The following is an 18,869-nucleotide window of genomic DNA, read 5'->3' on the forward strand; positions in this document are numbered from 1 at the left end:
GATGGGTATGGTATCCACTACCGCTCAAATAATGGGTATTGAGCGTTTACTACCGCTTAAAGGATGGGGTATGTAGTGCATAATATATGAACAAAACTAAATCTGTCACAATCTTCAATGGCGAGCCTCTATTGGAATATCAACGGTGCATAAAAGCCACTCCGGCGGTACATAAAGGTCACTCTGGCGGTGCATAAAGGTCATTGATTGACCAGACCACACACTAGAAGGTGAAGGGACGACGACGTTTCGGTCCGTCCTGGACCATTCTCAAGTCGATTGTGACTTGAGAATGGTCCAGGACGGACCGAAACGTCGTCGTCCCTTCACCTTCTAGTGTGTGGTCTGCTCAACATACTTTAGCCACGTTATTGTGACTCTTTACCTGCATAAAGGTCACTCTGGCGGTGCATAAAAGCCGGTACATACAAACCGCGGTACATAGAACCGCGGTACATAGAACCGCGGTACATAGAACCGCGGTACATAGAACCGCAATACATAGAACCAGCAAACTATGAGTACTCAACCGCATCAACATTCATATGTACATAAATTGCCTATTTAATCATACACAATACATCTGTTTTCCAAGCGTGCGTGTGAATAAATTATGTATATAAGTGTGTATGACTACTTGCCTTCTCACTATATTAAGTATTAATAAACGTAATAGTGTCATTCTTCTATTTAGGGTTCTGGGTTCTAGGCGTGGAATGAAAAAAAATATTGGTGCTAAATATACATTTTCCGCTTAAGGTTCTAATATATTTGATTTGAGATGTTAGCTATACTCACGAAAGGACGATTTTACCTATTTTGTATAAGGATATATAATGTTTTGTTTCCATACGTGATTGATAATATAAGTGTAATTTCAACGCACTTTGTTTTGCTTATATTCAATATCTCCCGTTTGTTTCTGTGCAGGCATAATTTAGTTTATCCCCTTTGGTTCATTGTAGGCGTAATTAGATACCCTACACCCTTTGGTTTGACGAAGACCTAATTAGATATAGTGTATTTCATTTCGTTCGATGTAGGTCTAATTAGATATTTGCCATTTGATATCTCCCCTTTAGTTCATTGTAGGCATAATTAATTATCTCCCCTTTTGGTGTATTGTAATTAGCAGTCTTCCCTTTCATATCTTTAGCATCAGTGAGGGCATTCTGTAAGTTTTCGTTAATCTCTGGTCCTCGTTCCTTAGGCTAGGCTAGTGGTCTTATGCTAGGCTAGAGATCTTAGATTAGGCTAGAGATCTTAGACTAGGCTAGAGATCTGAGACTAGGCTAGAGATCTTAGACTAGGCTATTAGTGCAAATTTCTCCTCGCCCTGACTCTGTTTTTGTATTCGCTGTATTAACTGATGATTCAAAATCATCTGAAACGTGTGGTATATGTTGAGAAATGCGTCTTAAAAAGCCTAGAACATAACCATTCTCTTTTATCATGTTCCTGGCCCAGTAATTATGCTATCTGTTGATGTTGTCGTGCAAATGTGTATCTGAACCCGTTTAAATTTTCGTCATGTGTGTATATTACCTTCATCATCTCTATTAAAAACATTACTAGTAATTCAACTGTTAGTGATTACAGTTAGCTAGTGTAGTTACTAGCAGCTGTAGTAGTTACTACTATTAGTCCCATCACTATTAGTGATCGAGAAATATTCAATGTAAGTTTCTCACATTGTACAGATTCCACTTTTAAGGAAATCCTAAGTGCTTTAACTTTACCGTATATTGTACAACTATGATCACTGTACCTCGGCAACCCGGCTCAATGTTACTAATCTTATACCTACCTACCTACCTACAGCATTAATGTGCCTATACGCGTTACAAATCTATGTGGTCAGCTTGATGTAGTAAAAAAAAAATGTCTATTTCGAAGTTGTCATAATGCTCTGGTCATTCCTACGCTCTGTTCTCATTCATCTATTGTATACTTGTTTCAAGATAAGTATTATCAAGTATTATCTTGGTTTGGACTGAATGAAATTAGTTCTTCCATTGTAACTATAGATATATTATTTTGAGTGCAAGCCAATGCACTAGTAAAATTATCAAATTTTATATCATCACTCTTATAGTTATATTATTTATATTAGTCACGATCTCCAATAAGTATCTTTGTGTGTTCAGTCTGCTCACTTTAATTTTAAATTTAGACATAATACATATGTATTCTTTCATTTAGAATACAATGCATCATACCAGTGAACTGCATTTGTCCTGACATTGTCACTACTGTGAATTTAGATGTACTGTTCATGCATCAGCGTGTTAATAAATCCTCTCTATGCACATTAATAATCTTTACTCCGTAACTAAGGTCATCTAGTATTCGTAACTTCTGTAATAGTGATTTTTCTCTATAGATGTACAAGCTAAACCTTATAACCCTAGCTATAAGGCAATGCATTTTAAGCAGGATAAGCGTTACTTATAAGGATGATTTCTCTTTAGTCCGTAGCTTTATTTATATCGTACATTAGTACAGTATTAATAGTCACAATCGGCATCTGCTTCTTAGCATATTTTCTTCTCAACATTTCATTGTTTGACTATACCAGTAGTTGTATGACTGAAGTACACCGGTTGTACTAGCCTTCACTTATACAAGTGAATATACGGCACCCAGGTGGTAGCCTTATGAGGCTCCTACGTATGCTCTTGTATATTATGTTCTACTACCATCGCTATTTACTATATATCTGAAATTGTATTACACAAGATTTGTTACAGGATTGGTTATATAAAAGGTACAACGTTAACAGCCACGGACTGCAGAGCTCAAATGCCTTTTAGGAACCAAGAATGTTTTGTGTATTTTCCCTCTGCATTGTCACACTAACGTGTTAGAAAAGGTACCAGTCAACTGGTACCTTTTGGTACCTGGTCTAGGCTGATCAGCTTCGATCAGCCTAGACCTTTGAGAAAACTCTTGGCACTTTTACCCAAGGTACCAATGGTCTTCGAAGCAATGGAGATAAAATTGTACTAATGATCCAATTCTTTGTACTTACGGGTATTGGCAGAGGGGTGACGCCACCACTTGCAAGCCCAACAACGTCAATATAGATTGATGAAGATTGAGCCACCCAAGAGGTGGTACGGGCATGAATAGACCGTAAGGAGTCAATATAGGCAACAGCCAAGGTTTATACGCACATTACGGGCTCACTATAGCCCGTGCTACATAAACATTTCGTTCTGGGTAGCTAAATCTAAAACAACAGTCTGTAAGCACATTCAGTCCTATACAAACGACCTTTCATTTGTGTGGGCGACCAGCGGAATTAGTAGAGTTTCGGGATACATGTGAAGGAGACGAACTGCCACCCACGAATAATATGTATAATTACCTGATTTATAATAATAATAATATGTATAATTACCTGATTTATTTATTAATGTTTCCAATTTCCAGAGATTAGGTATAAATTATAATGTGCAATTAATAGAACTTATATATCTGTCTTAAGAATTTTTGTTAATATTAAAAATGGAAATATTGTGTATTACTTTGCATTATAAATATTGTGTATTACTTTTCATTATAAATATTTTGTATTACTTTGCATTATAAATATTTTGTATTACTTTGCATTATAAATATTTTGTATTACTTTGCTTTATAAATATTTTGTATTACTTTGCATTATAAATATTTTGTATTACTTTGCATTATAAATGTGTTTACCCCGAGAGTTCAGTGTAATGATGCCATAATTCTTACTACATATAGATTCCTTATTTTTGTAATTATTATTATAATAAGACCAATAGGTCAATATGATTTTGTATATGAAGAACATAAAAATTTCTACGTAATTAGTGACTAATTTACATTTCATGTGTGTTGTATATAATTATGTCAAATATACTATTATAAAATTACTAAGAGTAGTTATTTACCTTTTCAAGATTCGGAATGTATACAAGTATAGGCAGTGTGTTAATTTTATCCTATATATATATATATATTTATATTATTGCAAGTTGGGGGATTTATATATACTAGCTTTAAACAAAATTATTTACGGTAGAGGATTTTTAAAACTCATCACTAAACAATTACAATGGAACCACACGAACCAGACGTACCTGTGAGAGAATACTGAGGCTATAAAATGGACTCGAACCCGCATACATGCACTCTCCAAGTACACACACTACCGCCTCAGCCATGGTGAGCTCAAAAGTATCTCAACCAGAGATACTACCAGACTTACTTGGAGTTTAGAAGGCAGCATTCATGCCATAACCCAAAAACATGCGGACTCTACTTCACCTATTACTATGTACTGCATCCAGTCCTTTACAATCCTCAGGAAGATTAGAATAGGAAACATATAGTAAATTGTCCCTAGGCAAACTATTGCGTCGATTTAGAATAACATATTGGCAAATGGTAATTATTTCCCGAACATAATTCATGAATGTTAATAATCATCAATAAGTAAAAATGTACAACATTTCTAGAAATCTAATCTGCTTTTCAACACAACTCGCAGGAGAAGATACCAGACTACCAGAACAATAAAGTAAGGTATACTTATGCAACCCATCCAGCGGCTTACCTGTTGAATCGTCGCTGTTGAGACTGTAGCAGTCAGTAGAGGAATAGTTGAACGATGGCTATAACCAGGAAAGATCCACTATACACGTACTGCACCGGCTCGGAGAAGCTAGCCTTTGCCTGTTACTGCTGCTTCTGCTACCGGTGGTTTTATAGGCAAGGAAGGAATGCTGCTTCGAGCGTGAGCCGACCGAAGCCTGATGCATAATAGTACCTGTGCAAATATACAATGAAAGTTGACTTTAGTTTGGACTAAATTCTTGTGATGGCCTTTATAACCCCCCCCCCCCTACGTTTGACAGGCCTTAAGACCAACCCCAAACTAATGTTACCCAAACCTGAGCTATAATTACTTTCCTTGTAGCATTAAGAAGGTAATCTGTGTAATCTATTAAGTTGGTCTAGTAACAGTATGGCTACCACTAGGCAGGGATTCAACGAGCATTTACGCAACTACTTACGTACCTAGATTCACAAAGCGTCGAATATTTCTCCCTACGTAGCTGCGTACAAAGGTTCTTAAGAACTCTCGGGGAGTTAGTTGAGATTTGCTTCTGGTTCAGCTGCTCCTCCACGTGTCACTACTACTTTTCGTTTGATCAGAGTGACGGTAACATTGTTTATCTTCTCGCTTAACCAATCAGGTTGCCGGCTCAGCGGGACACGTGACCAACCACGCACGTTGCATATCAGCTGATGAATGTCAACAAAATGAGTTCACATATTAGCCCATTCTGTGCTTCTGTAACACCTTCCACCTCATAATAAATTAACTAAACTGAGCTAAATATTCTGAACTGAATAACTGAACAACTCTGTGAATACTGAGAGATTTACCCCACTTTTCGGTAAGTAATTTCGGTGTATTTGGTATATAGATAGTTTAATTTAGGCCAAAATTATATTCAGGAACAAAGTATACGGCAGACCTGATCAACCAGGCTGTGATTCGTACGTCAGTCTGCGAGCAGCCGCGTCCAACAGCCTGGTAGACCAGTCCAGCAACCAGGAGGCCTGGTCGACGACCGGGCCGCGGGGACGCTAAGCCCCGGAAGCACATCAAGGTAACCTCAAGGTAACCAGGCTTGGAAACTTCTGTGAAGGCCTTACATAACTGTCCAGTGGTTTAAATACTGTTTGAGAGAGAGAATCGCGCTGAGGGACCTAATAGTGGTGTTTGAAGATGACATACACACTGAAATGTGTAGCTCATTTGCAGGTGTATAGCCACTGACTTTATTTTATTCTTGGAGTGTGTTCAGTAATAAAGTATTCAGTGGTTGCTAATTGGTCAGTGAGCTTCTCGCACTTTCGTACAGTCAATATTCACTTATTAAATAAGTGCATATGTAACATACTAATTTATTGTGAATATTTTAGTTTGCCTTGAAAAGCTTCATAGACAACACCGACCTTACCTAACCTTCTTAGTATGTTAAGATAAGCATCTTATTGGTTCGTAATTACAATTATTACTTAACCTATACCTATAATTGGTTAAGTAATAATTGTAATTAAGAAGCAATAAGATGCTTATCTTAACATACTAAGAAGGTTAGGTAAGGTCGGTGTTTTCTATGAAGCTTTTCAAGGTAAACTAAAATATTCACAACAAATTAGTATGTCACATATGCACTTATTTAATAAGTCAATATTGACTGTACGAAAGTGCGAGAACGGCCTTGATAACCATCGTATAGCTGATGGACCTTAAGTGTAATCCCAAACAAATCGAAATGCAAGTGTAGGTGATATACTAAAGAATTATTTAGAGGTTTTATTGTGGTAAGAATAGTCCAGAGTAACTCAATATATCCCGTGTAATAGGTTATTAACCTATTTCTTTGCAATTTCGATAACAATTTTGACCCAACTTAATAGTCGGTGGTTAGGTAAGCCTAGCATATTAAAAACTATGAAATATATTATTCATAAACAACCTCGTGTATTAGAAATATTCAGTTTTCCGGGAGGGACAAGAAGCTGCTAGTCCACTCTAGGCAAGCCCCACAACACTCCGTTACTCCTCTACCTTGACGCCCGCAAATACACGCCTTTCCCGTGACCCATGAATAGAAAAAAAAGACTTTGACGAGAAAATTACCATCTGAAACGTTGCTGGTACCTGTCATTACGTGGTGACCCACACAGCTGACTGGCGCAACAATAGGACGCCAGTATAATGATGATAATGATGTGTGTCGTGTATCTAGGTGCGCCGAGGGAGAAATTCATGACCCTTGCCTACATTAGGAGAGGTCATATGGTGATGATCGATATAGCTTGGTTGTCCCTAAAAACACGTGGTTGATATAGACGCTGGCAGTACGCTCCAGCTTCCAACAAAAGTACGTTATTTGCTCCAATATTGGCACGTTGTTCATTCAGCTCACAGCAAGGGAGCCGGTCGGCCGAGCGGACAGCACACTGTGCTTTTGATCCTGTGATCCCGGGTTCAATCCCGGGCGCCAGCGAGAAACAATGGGCAGAGTTTCTTTCACCCTATGCCCCTGTTACCTAGCAGTAAAATAGGTACCTGGGTGTTAGTCAGCTGTCACGGGTTGCTTCCTGGGGGTGGAGGCCTGGTCCAGGACCGGGCCGCGGGGGACACTAAAGCCCCGAAATCATCTCAAGATAACCTCAAGATAAGGGTAAGTTACCCGCTCACAGAACTGTAACCGGAAGTATTTAAAATCTACCGGTACACATCTAGTATAGAGTCACTACTACAGTTCCAGAAAGACAGGTAATATATATTTTTTATTTGGCTGTATATTTATGAGCCAGTTGGGTTCTTATGACAAGCCTGTGTGGCAGAGACCGGGCCGCGGGGACCCAGACCCCTGAAATTACCGCAAGGTAAGGTATGGTACTAACTATTATATTTATAATGTGCGTAGAATAGTTGTATTAGGACCTTTTGCGCCCTCTGTAAATCTTTTCTGCGCTACCGCTCACTGGATGAGAATGGGGTGCACAATAAACTAGGCGCCGTTGGTGGCAGCAATAAAAAAGTGCTCAGTGCAGTTCTTGGAGTCTATTTATTGTAGACAACTTTGCGCCTCATTAAAACTTATATGACATCACAGAATTTGAGAAGTTGAAGGAGTCTCCCCTCCAAACCCAGGCAAGCCTCATGTCCACAACAAAGACGTTAAACATTATTTCCGGGTCTGATTTTCCTTTGGAGAAATTGTTAGATATACGACAATGGATGAAACACAAAATTGTACATGTATTATATATAATAACATCAAATCAGGTTGAGAATTTCTCCTTGGAAGAACGAATAATAAATACGTAATTTCGTATGTAGTTGTATTAATAGGGAAAGTAAATTTTTAACGTTATTATCAATTATTATATAATGTTTAAACATGTTTTATTACGAATTTCACAAAATGGTTAAACGAAATTAACATACTGTGATACGTCGGGTGTCGATATCCAAGACTAGAAACTACGTTTTCTAAAGAAGGGTGTTTTAAAATTAATGCAAATAATTAATATTACTGCTCAGAGCTTTGCTCACGTTCTCTTTTCGAGTCGCGCCTCTTTAAATGCAGCATCCTGTCCTCGTAAACAAAAGCCAAATGCTCGTTAATTTAGTGGCCAACTTCCCTGTTTATGAATGGAAAACATTTTACATAAAAATATAAGACTCACAACTGATGACTTTCGATAATTTCTCGGCCACAGCTTGGACAAGCAATTTATTTAACGTGTTTTGAAGCCCTGTGAGTGAGGAGATTTATCAAAATGACTAATTGTTTAATTGAATATGCATATGTATCCATTTCTGGCTTCAGATACAACCACGTGCTGCGTAATGAGATTAAAATGTCGTCGAGATTATCAAGCCATCTGCAGCTGGTAGATAGTAATGTTTAACGATACGAGAATATGTAGATGGGATGCTTTCTTGACCCCTAAAAAATGTGCTATTTGATTAGCGCCCAATTAACTTATTATAAAGTAAAAAATTCCACATACTCTCAAAATCAGGTTGTCTTTGTGTGATGGTTGAGTTAAATAGCACGCCAAATTATTAAGTTCTTTTTATTACGCTTAAAAAGCTATTATTAAGGTTAATTAAGCTAAAAATTTGAATTTGAATTTGAATTTAAAAGGAAGAAAAGGGGGCGGGTTGACCTCAGTCGCAACAGTACTGTCGTACGTTCCTCGCGGTCAGTCTGGCACTGACGGTGGGAGAGGTGGGACGTGCACGTGTGGCCTCCTGAGTATTCTTCCCTCAAGCCGGAGACTTAAGTTATATACTGTACAATAAATTATTTGGAGCATCGTTGTGAAAGTAATAATATTTGTTATTCGTCGGACGTCGTTTTAAGTGAAATCAACATCACTCAGGAAATAGTTGAGAGTTGTTTTTTTAAAATGCTGCTGCTTCTATTCTTGAAAGGTTAGTAGCTTTCCGAGCCTGAAATTCATACCGTAGTTAATTAGTACTTAAATCAATGAAGATTTAAATAACACACGATCATAACGACCTTTACGAGATATGATAAGTGCTTTGGAGTAGTCATGTCATATATATATAAATATATATATAAATATATATATAAATATATATATAAATATATATATAAATATATATATATATATATATATATATATATATATATATATATATATATACATATACACTATGTATATATGTACAGTATTGTCAAAACAAAAATGGGCACATTTTGAAGATAAAATACATTCATTGCGACTGTCAAAATAAATAAATGCAACTTTACTAATATTTACAGCCGTTCAATTTTGATATTCCGTTGCCATTATTTCAGTTCTTCCTAATGGAATTAATACTTTTATGTTGCACCACTTAATAATTTATAAGACTTCATTCTGTAGTTATATTAAGATGTCATTATGTTTCTTTTTGTGATGGACCCATAGTAATGGCTGTGGTGTTAGTGAGTGCCACGAAAGCCACAATGATGGTAAATGCAGACACAGTTGACTGGAGCCCCAGAGCGTCAGTAAGGCAGACTCAACCAATACCACCACCAGCAAGGCCAACACTGCACGACACATTTCACAAGTAAGACTGGATTCCAAATTTATGTAGCACACAGTTTGCAGCAGCTATGGTACCTATATTTACAAAAAAATATTATAATATAGTAAAAAATTACATATTTTAGTTTATGGTTGGAATGAACTAATGCTTGTAATTGAGAGGTAAAGTGTTAAATGTAACTTTACATACGAAACCTTGGTGACTTATTATCGACTGTAATCATGTTTTGTAAATAAAGCACAATCATGCATTTTTACAGCTCTGTTTTGTGCATTACAGCCATAGTAGCCATAAGTACTATCATTCCACCCGTAGTAACTATAGGTTCTATCCCTATTGGTGGATAGATTCCATTTTTGCCAGGTTTGCTTATACAGTAATATTATATATTTAATATTATTATTAAGATGAAGTGAACAGAATATCCAGATTTGTATAATACTCAGTAATTTATAATTTAGTCAACATTTTTTAATAATACAGTACTGTAATATATAAATTTTTAGACTGTAGATAATTTTTAATAATACAGTACTGTAATAATACATATATATTTTTTATCAAAAATAACAGGACCTGATTCTGTACATGGTAGGCATTTATACTCTTTATAAAGCCACTAATCATCTTCAGCATTTTGGTACATGAACCACTTAGAAAAGTGTATTTAATACTGGTAGGCCTACACAATTTAAGGATAAAAAAAAGGCTTTTGCAGGTCCATGTAAAGCTGATTACCTTGAGGACATATGTGCCATAGTTAATGATTGAGTGATTGAATTTGGTCGACTTTATTTTGCCTATCACAGACATGGTGGAATAGGTACTTTAAAGTATTCATTATATGCCAGTGCAACTTAAAAGTAAATCAAAACTACTTAACCTTACAGGATGGACAAAATGTCGTTGAATCAGCTGGTAATTTTTTCTGATATCATAAAGCCTTATTCCTGCTGCTGTATTAAACCAGGAGATGTGTGCCAGATAGAGATTCCAAAAGTTCCATTCTACAAGGTAAGTGAGATTTGTAAATTAATGTTTTTTTATAAATTAACAAGTTTATATATAGTTTATTTTTTGTGACTTAGGGATTTCTAGTGATCGTTTCAGTGAAATCTAAATCCTATTTGTCTGCTGGCCATTGTGCAAATGAATACCTATGTTTCTTTTCCCTGAGGTCTCATGCATTATCTTAAAAATGTACTGTATCATTGTATTGACTTAAAACTGAAGATTAAAAAGTAGCCCGATGGCAAAAATAATTATGTTTACCTTAGGGACACCATCTCTTGGACTTCAACTGGGTCAAGAAGGGTTGTTAATGGACACCCCCTCTGCCATTAATCCTGAGGATATTTTCCAGCTAAATTTTAAATGATACTATTGCCTTGGCATTTAATGCTTCAGTGTGTAACTATTCCATGGGTTTATTATATAATGAGTAAAAAAGCATCTCTTGTAACCCTTATGTGCATTACATTGGCCTTCTTTAAGAAATGATCCGGGTTAATATCTTTCAATTTGTTCAGTATTTTAAGTCGCTTTGAGATCAGCCCTCTCCTATCCGATTTGTATCATTATTAGTCCTGAGGCTTTGGATTCCATCTTTGGCTACTGAATAAACTTTACTAAATCTTAATCTGAATAATTATGTGCATGGATATAAAGTAAAACTATGTTCAGAGTTGTGTGAATATACCTATAAAAAATTCTTTGCAAAGATTCTAAATGTAACCTGCGGTCACCTGGATATCTACTGCTGCATGAAATGCAAGGAAGACCCAGACCAGGAAAATTCACCCATCAATAGGTACCAGAACATGACCACTGCAGAAGAACTTAAAAGTTTCTTAGACACCATGACTGATATTTTGAGGCATCAGGAAAACAAGATATTGGTGGGAAATACTACTGCAAATGGCAAAGATTTACAAGAGGTGAGTTGAAATACTGTATTGGCAATTTTGAAGTTCAGAACTAATCCTATAAAATAACTTTAACAGTGGAGACAAGGATGCCAAGGAGTGTCATCATACAACTAAGGTAAGTTCATATGGAATTGGCTGATTTCTGATAAATGCTGGGAAACACATTGTGCATATGTGAGAGTTAATGATAAAATGAATGGCAGGTTTAATAATATGTGTAATGAAGTTGTTTGAGTGTATGTATACAATATACAATGAGAAATGGCACTAAGAAATGGATGATAATAGACTGGTGATGTGTGTATTTTATTGACTTTGAAAGTAGGAGAAGAGGAAGTCTGGAAAGATAATGGGTGGACATGGCGAGTGACTGAATTGTGTGATTAATTTGAGAATTAATTTCAGAAATTAAGTGAATAATGAATAGGATATGGTAAACACAAGTTTGGGTGGCAATGGTTTATAAAGAATGTATTTGTATTGTAAATAACAATTCATTAGGAGCACTGTACACCCAATCTCATGAAGCAGATAGGTGCTGCCGTGGATGATTAATGGAGTGTGGTGGTACTTGTTTATACGATGCTAAAAAATTTGAAGAATATGAAGAATTGGCAAGTGTTATTTGTTAATATCAATAACCTTTCCTTGTATTTGTCCCATTTCTTGTGATGCTTTTCCACCTCATGAAAGAAATCAATAGGGTTGTGTTCATGATGATAATTGGATGAATTGGTCGTAATATAAATTCTTTAATGATGTCAAACATTCATATAAATACTTTGTTCTCACAGGAAGGGTCTCATTGCCTGTGTGATCACAGTTCTCAACATGCTAAAAAAGATGTCACAGTTAATGAAGAAAAAGAAGAGATTAGTATAATAACTGGTCATGTTATCACAAAGCGAACTCACAACTTCGAAGATGGTATAATTCTTGCAATAAAGGGTGTGGTGCATCGACTTTTGGCTGTGTCTGCACGACAACAAATGATAACTACCTTAGATGATAAAAGGACCAATACCTTTCCATCAAAAAATGAAAGTAAAATATCTGATTCATCGAAAAATGAAATTCAAGAATTTGACACTAAAACCGAAATTGGAAATGGTTTATATTCACACATTCAGACAAGTCAGTTAAATGGTGTGAACGATACAACTCATGCTATATTCAACATTGATGATTTAGCTGTGCCATATGATGATCTAGGCTGGTTCTCTAAAGTGGTGGAAAATGGAATGAATTTGTCCTTTTCTGCTGCCATAATAATAGTTGTTATGTTTATGGCTTCACAGGTTCTAGTTGGGGCTTTTTATATTATTAATGAAATCTGTTTTGTTTGCAAGTTATTAGGTTATGCCAATGTGGCAAGTATTTCTTAGTCTTACAAAATCATTCATGTACAGTTTTCCTGAAATATTTAAATATTGCATTTGTTAAGAGTTCAGCAAATTTTAGTTTTATGTGCTAGATCCTAATTCTTTAATGATGTATGTACATTTTCCAAGCTCCATTCAAAATTACTTTAGTTTTAGTTTGAACTTAGTTTAAGTTGAGGATAATAAGCTTCTTATTTAGCATTTTATTAATATGGTTAACTATGAGGAATTATAAATTGGTATGTTGAACAAGAAAATATTTGTTTTTAATTATCTAATAACACATTAAAATACTCTTGTGGAACGGTTGCAACTGCCATATTGGAAAATAGTAGATATGCTAACCCCCTTCCTTAAAGAAATCTTAAAACAGCAATTTCTTATAAACAGTGCAACTTGCACACTTCCTGCTTGAACTGAAATAATCACCAGACCATCACGTATGTACAAGGAGGTGGGAAAAATTACTCTTGAAACTGGGACGGTATGAATAAGACAGCAATTGTAAATGGCCAAGAAAATAACGCCACTAGAAAGGCCATGCCCCAAAACAAGCAACTGCACTGAAAATATTGCCAAACCTAACAAACTATGTATACATCATTATCCAGTTCCAGCTGCTAGATACTTGTCCACCACTAGGTGGCAGCCCAACAAATTAGGGGCTGCAGTTGGCTGCACAGCATGCTTCCTGAAGGCATCTCTAATTGCAACAAATCTACAGATGCAATGAAGTTTGTTCCATATAGTTCACTGAATCAAGAATGCACTATAATGTTAAAATGAATACTTTACCGAGTGGTCAAATGAAGAGTTTGAGAGGTCTCTGGAAAATTTTCTCACATACAGTAACGTGAAGTTTGCAATTCATATTCACATATGCCAAGGATTTTCTCAGATTTTGTGTGTGCACACAATTTTTTTTAATTACATTCTATTATACAAAAATTACACAAAGTACTGTATACATGCTCCATAATGTTTTTGTTTAGTTAAAAATAAAAAGTTGTATATTATCCAGAGCTCAGAATGTAGCAGAGTCCAGTCCCAAGTGGTCCAGATAATCTTGAGTTTGTCGAGTGTGCAATGTATGAAATGAATTAGTTTATGCATCACATGTAAAGGCAAAAATAATTTTAGGTCTTTGTAAAACCTTTAAAAAAATGTAAACATTTAATCAAATGATCACACTAGTGTGAAGCTCTTAAGACAAAGAAAAGAGGATATGCATATTTATACATATAAATTTTGTGTCATTCATTATTTATTTACATGTTCAGTAGCCGAGTGTACAAGACTTACAAGTACTGTACCTGACCCTAATTTACCATAAACATTGGCCAGTAATATCTCCATTAAACTCATCATTGTCACATCAGTATATTAGTCGCACTCAAGAACACACATTCATGGTTTCCTGGAGTTTAATTCATTTAATGCATTAATAATGTAACATGAGTATAACATCTTAAAGAAAACACTTGTGTACATTAGCACTATAATATACCGAACACTTGATTTGGACTTTTAATTAATAATATACTGTACATAGTTGTAACAATTACGTGCCTTCTTTACCAAGGTGCCTCCCTTGCATACTAAGATAAATTTGTATAGGAACTTTAGGCACCTATTATAATCAACAACCTGCAAAACCAGGTAAGAGAGCCTGCCCCTAGAATCTTTGTAAACCTCCTCTAATATTATATAGCACAGTTCTTAAGAAAATATAGATGCACATTAACATAGAAGACACGAGAGAAGGCAGTGATTAGTATTTGATATATAAGCTGTATCTCGATGTATGTTTGAGCCACAGCCCAGGAGCTAAAGCACAACCCCCAAAATACAGCTAGTTCAGTAAAATGTACTGTACTTTACCCCAGACAAAAAAAAAATACAACAGGGAAAGTAAAGAAAATAATCATTATTACACGAATTATTTACTCATTTAAATTGAGAGTTTTTACAATTTTTGTCTTTGACGTCACCTTTCCCTCAACTGAAATATAAAGTCATCATGATCATCTTAAGCCGAGATGTTGTGTTGTACGGAATTACAATTCATTGGAAATTATAAGTACTGTACTAATATTAAACACAGCTATAAAACTTGCACTGTTTCCTCTAAACTAGAAGCAGACTTTAAGATGGCATTTTCCATGAAAGAGCTTTATCAGATCTAAGATATATGAAACTAGCTGCTTATCAAAAGGGAAAAAATTACAAAATCAGACTAGACAGATCTGAGAACATAAGAGGAATTAAGCATGAAGAATTTTAAAATTACAATACTGTACAGTACATATCATTACTAAACTATTTCCCACTTTCATGAGGTGGGAGGCAAAATATCCACCTTTTAATATCCTTACTACTCAACATTCTTCCATATACAGTATCTTTATTTTTCCATTAACTTTTCCATCAGTGTTTTTGCTAAAAACTCAAACCTCTTTCCAAAATGGCTTCCTATTTTCTAGTTTTCATGAAATTTCAATCCAAATTAAATGAACTCTTATCTTGCCTCTCTTTATCCCTTTATTTGAATCCACAGAATCAATTTTCCTTGTCACCATATTGTTCCACAAAGATATTCCTCTAATTTTTATACCAGTTTGTGCAACACCTCACACCAGCAAAGATTTCATAACTAAACATTCTTTGTGTACCTTCCACATGATATCGAGATTCATTTGATTAAGGGCTTTTACACATAGATCTCTATCAATTCTCGTTTTCGTGCTCACATTTTGAATCGGTGTTGCACCATCCACCATTTACAATTAAAACTTATCTTGAGTAACACTATCGTGTGATCAGGAAAATCTCATTCTTTAGCATGCGTCTCTGCAAGGACATGATCAATTATACTATCTTTTCTGCACTTACATTACTTGCACATTACCATACATCACGTATACTTTTATGCTTAAAACACACAACTCAACTTAAAAACTCAAACCTCTTTCCAAAATGGCTTCTTATTTTCTGTAAAATAAGAAGAAAAAAATTTTCTTCCTATAAAACACACACATTAGTAGGCCACTGCAGCAGTGTTCTACATTGTGACCTCATAACCATGAGTCTTGGGTTCAATTACCAGGCAGCACAGATAGCTGGGCATGTTCCCTTTTCCCCTAATGCATGTTTATCTATCAGTAAATAGGTACCTGGGAGTTAGACAACTTTTCTGGGTTGCACACAGAAATCACAATAGCGTGATGCATCAAATGAACAAATCCACGAGGGACGTGATAAGGGTTCTATTGTTCGAACCCTCATCACTGCCCTTGTGGATTTGTTTATTTTCTGGGTAGTATTTTGGGGAAGGTGAGTAGTTGGCCAAGGAAGGAGGATCTCAATAAGCCTGAATAAAGGCTTCTTGTCCTAACAAAGGAAAACCAGTATCTTTCAGGTAAGTAAGTATCAAAAGAAGGCACTTAGCCGGGAAGACTATGTAGCACCATCTGTGTCGCAAAATATTCAAAGGATGCTAAATATCACTCAGAATGCAAATACGAGAACAAAAGGATACAAGGCAAAAAGACATCGAAGGTGTCGGATTCACCAAAGATTCCATTGAAGGATTAGATACCCTGAAGGGACACAGGAAAGCAAAGCAAACAATCATGAAAACCGAGACATTGTACATGGTGCACGACGAATGGGATAATAAGAGTTCAGACAAAAGAAGGCAGACTATTGTTCCATTAAGTACCTACAAATTAAGCGAGTGTGAATGATGTGCAACTTATCCAGAGCCATTTCCCTATCACCTATTATGGTGGTAGGAAGAAGGCCAAGGAGATAAGTCATTTTTATGAGCACACAGTTTGTTACCTGTAATTCAAACCCAACAATCCTGCCAATGGTCATGGATTACAGAATGCATGACTAGGTAGAAATCCGATTAAGGAATCCTATTCTGGGAAATGTTGCAAATACAAATGACTTCCTTAGAGGCAGTGTCTGCAAGTTCGTTTGAGGTAACTCCAATGTGGCTGAAAATAGCCGCTGTTGGATTTTCACCACCACAGAATGCAAAGTATTAAAATGACTCCAGAGCCATGAGGGCACTGAGTATCAACCACAATGAGAAAGATATCAATATTTTTCAAAATGCACTTGTTATCATTTACTCCTAGCACATCATGCACAGCAACACAACTGTATACCAAGCATCCTCAATAATCTGAAATTTCATCAAAAATAAAACAAAGCAACGTATTCATCACAGCAAGCCTGTACAAAACATCTTGTAGCAACTGACATTTGTAAACATAGATGCAAAGATTTATGAATGCAAGTATGTATCTCATGTCCACAGCATAACAATGTTTCTATCACACAGATCAGCAAAACTTAAGAATGGTATACTTAAATGATCAAACAAAAAAGCAAAATTTGGAAGAAAATGTATAAAATTTGTAGTCTGGCAAACAAATTGGCATTGGAAATGTCATGTTTCTCAAACTTGCTATAGGCATAAATTACAGTATGTGTTAATTTTCTGTTCATGACAAACCCCTGGCATGCTTCCAGCTCTGTCTACTTTGACTTGGCCTAATTTCCACTTCATAAGCAGATAGTATTGTCTACCTCTGATAGAGATGATATAGTCCTCTCAGACAAGAGTCATCTTAAGAGTCTGCTTCTGTCTTTGAGCTCCATTTGATCATGTTTCCTCTCAAACTGCACTCTCCGTTAAACACACAACTACATCTTGGAGGTTCATGGTAACAAATGAGCAATGCTAGTTCCTGAATTAAGAAGTCCTGTGTTTGTCACTTTTTCTATCTATTAATATTAATAAAATACAAGAAATATATAGAGAATCTTAGTCAGTGGTTTTTATACCCTCAAGAAAATGTTTAAAATCCATACTCTCCTGAGAATGATCCTGTGAAATTACCTAATGGTAACTTCTAACATTTATTGGTAGAGTAAATCTTAAGCAGAATGTAATAAACATTCCTTGTATATTAAAAAGCCTGACGTAGCTCCCACTAGTTTATATCCCTCATTTGGCTGCAGATTGGGCTTTCTCTGCTTCCTCAGCAATTACTGTAGGCTTTGGTGTGAAGTTGGTCACCTCCTTATACACCAATTCTGTGGGAAGAAATTAACTTGAACACTGCAACCCTCTACCCTACATGACGAGTCAGCAAAATTGTATGACCGTGAGTTGTCCTACCTAATGATTCCCCACCCGGCTTCCGAATCACGAGGTACACGAATCTACTAAAAAACATGTAAGTACAGTGGAATCTCAGTATTCAAACTTAATTGGTTCCAAAAGGGTGTTCAAGTGCTGACCTGTTTGAGCACCGAATAATTTTTCCCAATAGGAATAATGTAAATTGGATTAACTGTTCCAGACCACAGAAGATACACAAACAAAATAGATTAAATAAATGCAAATTTATTCCACTTTATCTGTCCTTTGGAGAGTTGATGGCATATGTGGAAGGTGGTGAGGAAGAGATGTTATTGTTTGCCAGGTAGGGCAATCCCCTTTCATGAACACATTAGGTAATTGTGCTTCTGGGGTTCTGTATTTTCTGTCTATTTCTCTCTTGAGACTCGCTGGATGCTTTTCTTACAAGAATACAAGCATACCAAACACAATAGCAAGACCAGACATGCGGACACCATTATCGTATTAACTACATGGTTATTTTTCATCTCTATCATGGTTCTAACTTTCTTTTCGTTTGGCTCTTTTCACTAACCATCTTAGGTTAGTGAACATGTGTGACTTATATTAAGTGTTAGGAATGTGTTAAGTGTGACATGTGTTAGGAATATGTGTGACTTATGCTAAGAATATAATTAATATCCAATATTTATTGTGTTTATATGTATTTTTTGTGGTCTGGAAAGGATTAATCCAATTTACATTATTCCTCATGGGAAAAATGA

The 18,869-nt window shown here is 35.9% G+C and overlaps 2 protein-coding genes across 4 annotated transcripts in view; one reads left to right on the forward strand and one right to left on the reverse strand.

Moving 5' to 3' along the window:
• The first annotated feature begins 5,054 nt into the window (after window positions 1–5,054).
• LOC123771980 (uncharacterized) lies at window positions 5,055–13,064 on the forward strand. Of its 2 annotated transcripts, none has more exons than XM_045764839.2 (5): window positions 5,055–5,435; window positions 9,511–9,655; window positions 10,525–10,648; window positions 11,356–11,571; window positions 12,357–13,064. In XM_045764839.2, the coding sequence occupies exons 2-5, from the start codon at window positions 9,513–9,515 to the stop codon at window positions 12,945–12,947; spliced, it is 1,074 nt and encodes a 357-aa protein (XP_045620795.2). In that variant the 5' UTR covers window positions 5,055–5,435; window positions 9,511–9,512; the 3' UTR covers window positions 12,948–13,064. The 2 variants fall into 2 exon arrangements, with proteins under 2 accessions (XP_045620795.2, XP_069193907.1); XM_069337806.1 differs by lacking the exon at window positions 5,055–5,435 and adding an exon at window positions 8,770–9,007.
• A 1,039-nt stretch (window positions 13,065–14,103) lies between these two features.
• LOC123771879 (mitogen-activated protein kinase 14) overlaps window positions 14,104–18,869 on the reverse strand; it is a 59,116-nt gene continuing 54,350 nt past the window's right edge. For both annotated transcript variants that reach the window (XM_045764622.2, XM_045764623.2), the window contains exon 10: window positions 14,104–18,056. In XM_045764622.2, the coding sequence (XP_045620578.1) occupies window positions 17,968–18,056 (89 nt within the window). In that variant the 3' untranslated portion in view covers window positions 14,104–17,967. The remainder of the gene's footprint in view (window positions 18,057–18,869) is intronic.

Source organism: Procambarus clarkii, chromosome 38 (assembly GCF_040958095.1).
Source record: "Procambarus clarkii isolate CNS0578487 chromosome 38, FALCON_Pclarkii_2.0, whole genome shotgun sequence".
Taxonomy (NCBI): Eukaryota; Metazoa; Arthropoda; class Malacostraca; order Decapoda; family Cambaridae; genus Procambarus; species Procambarus clarkii.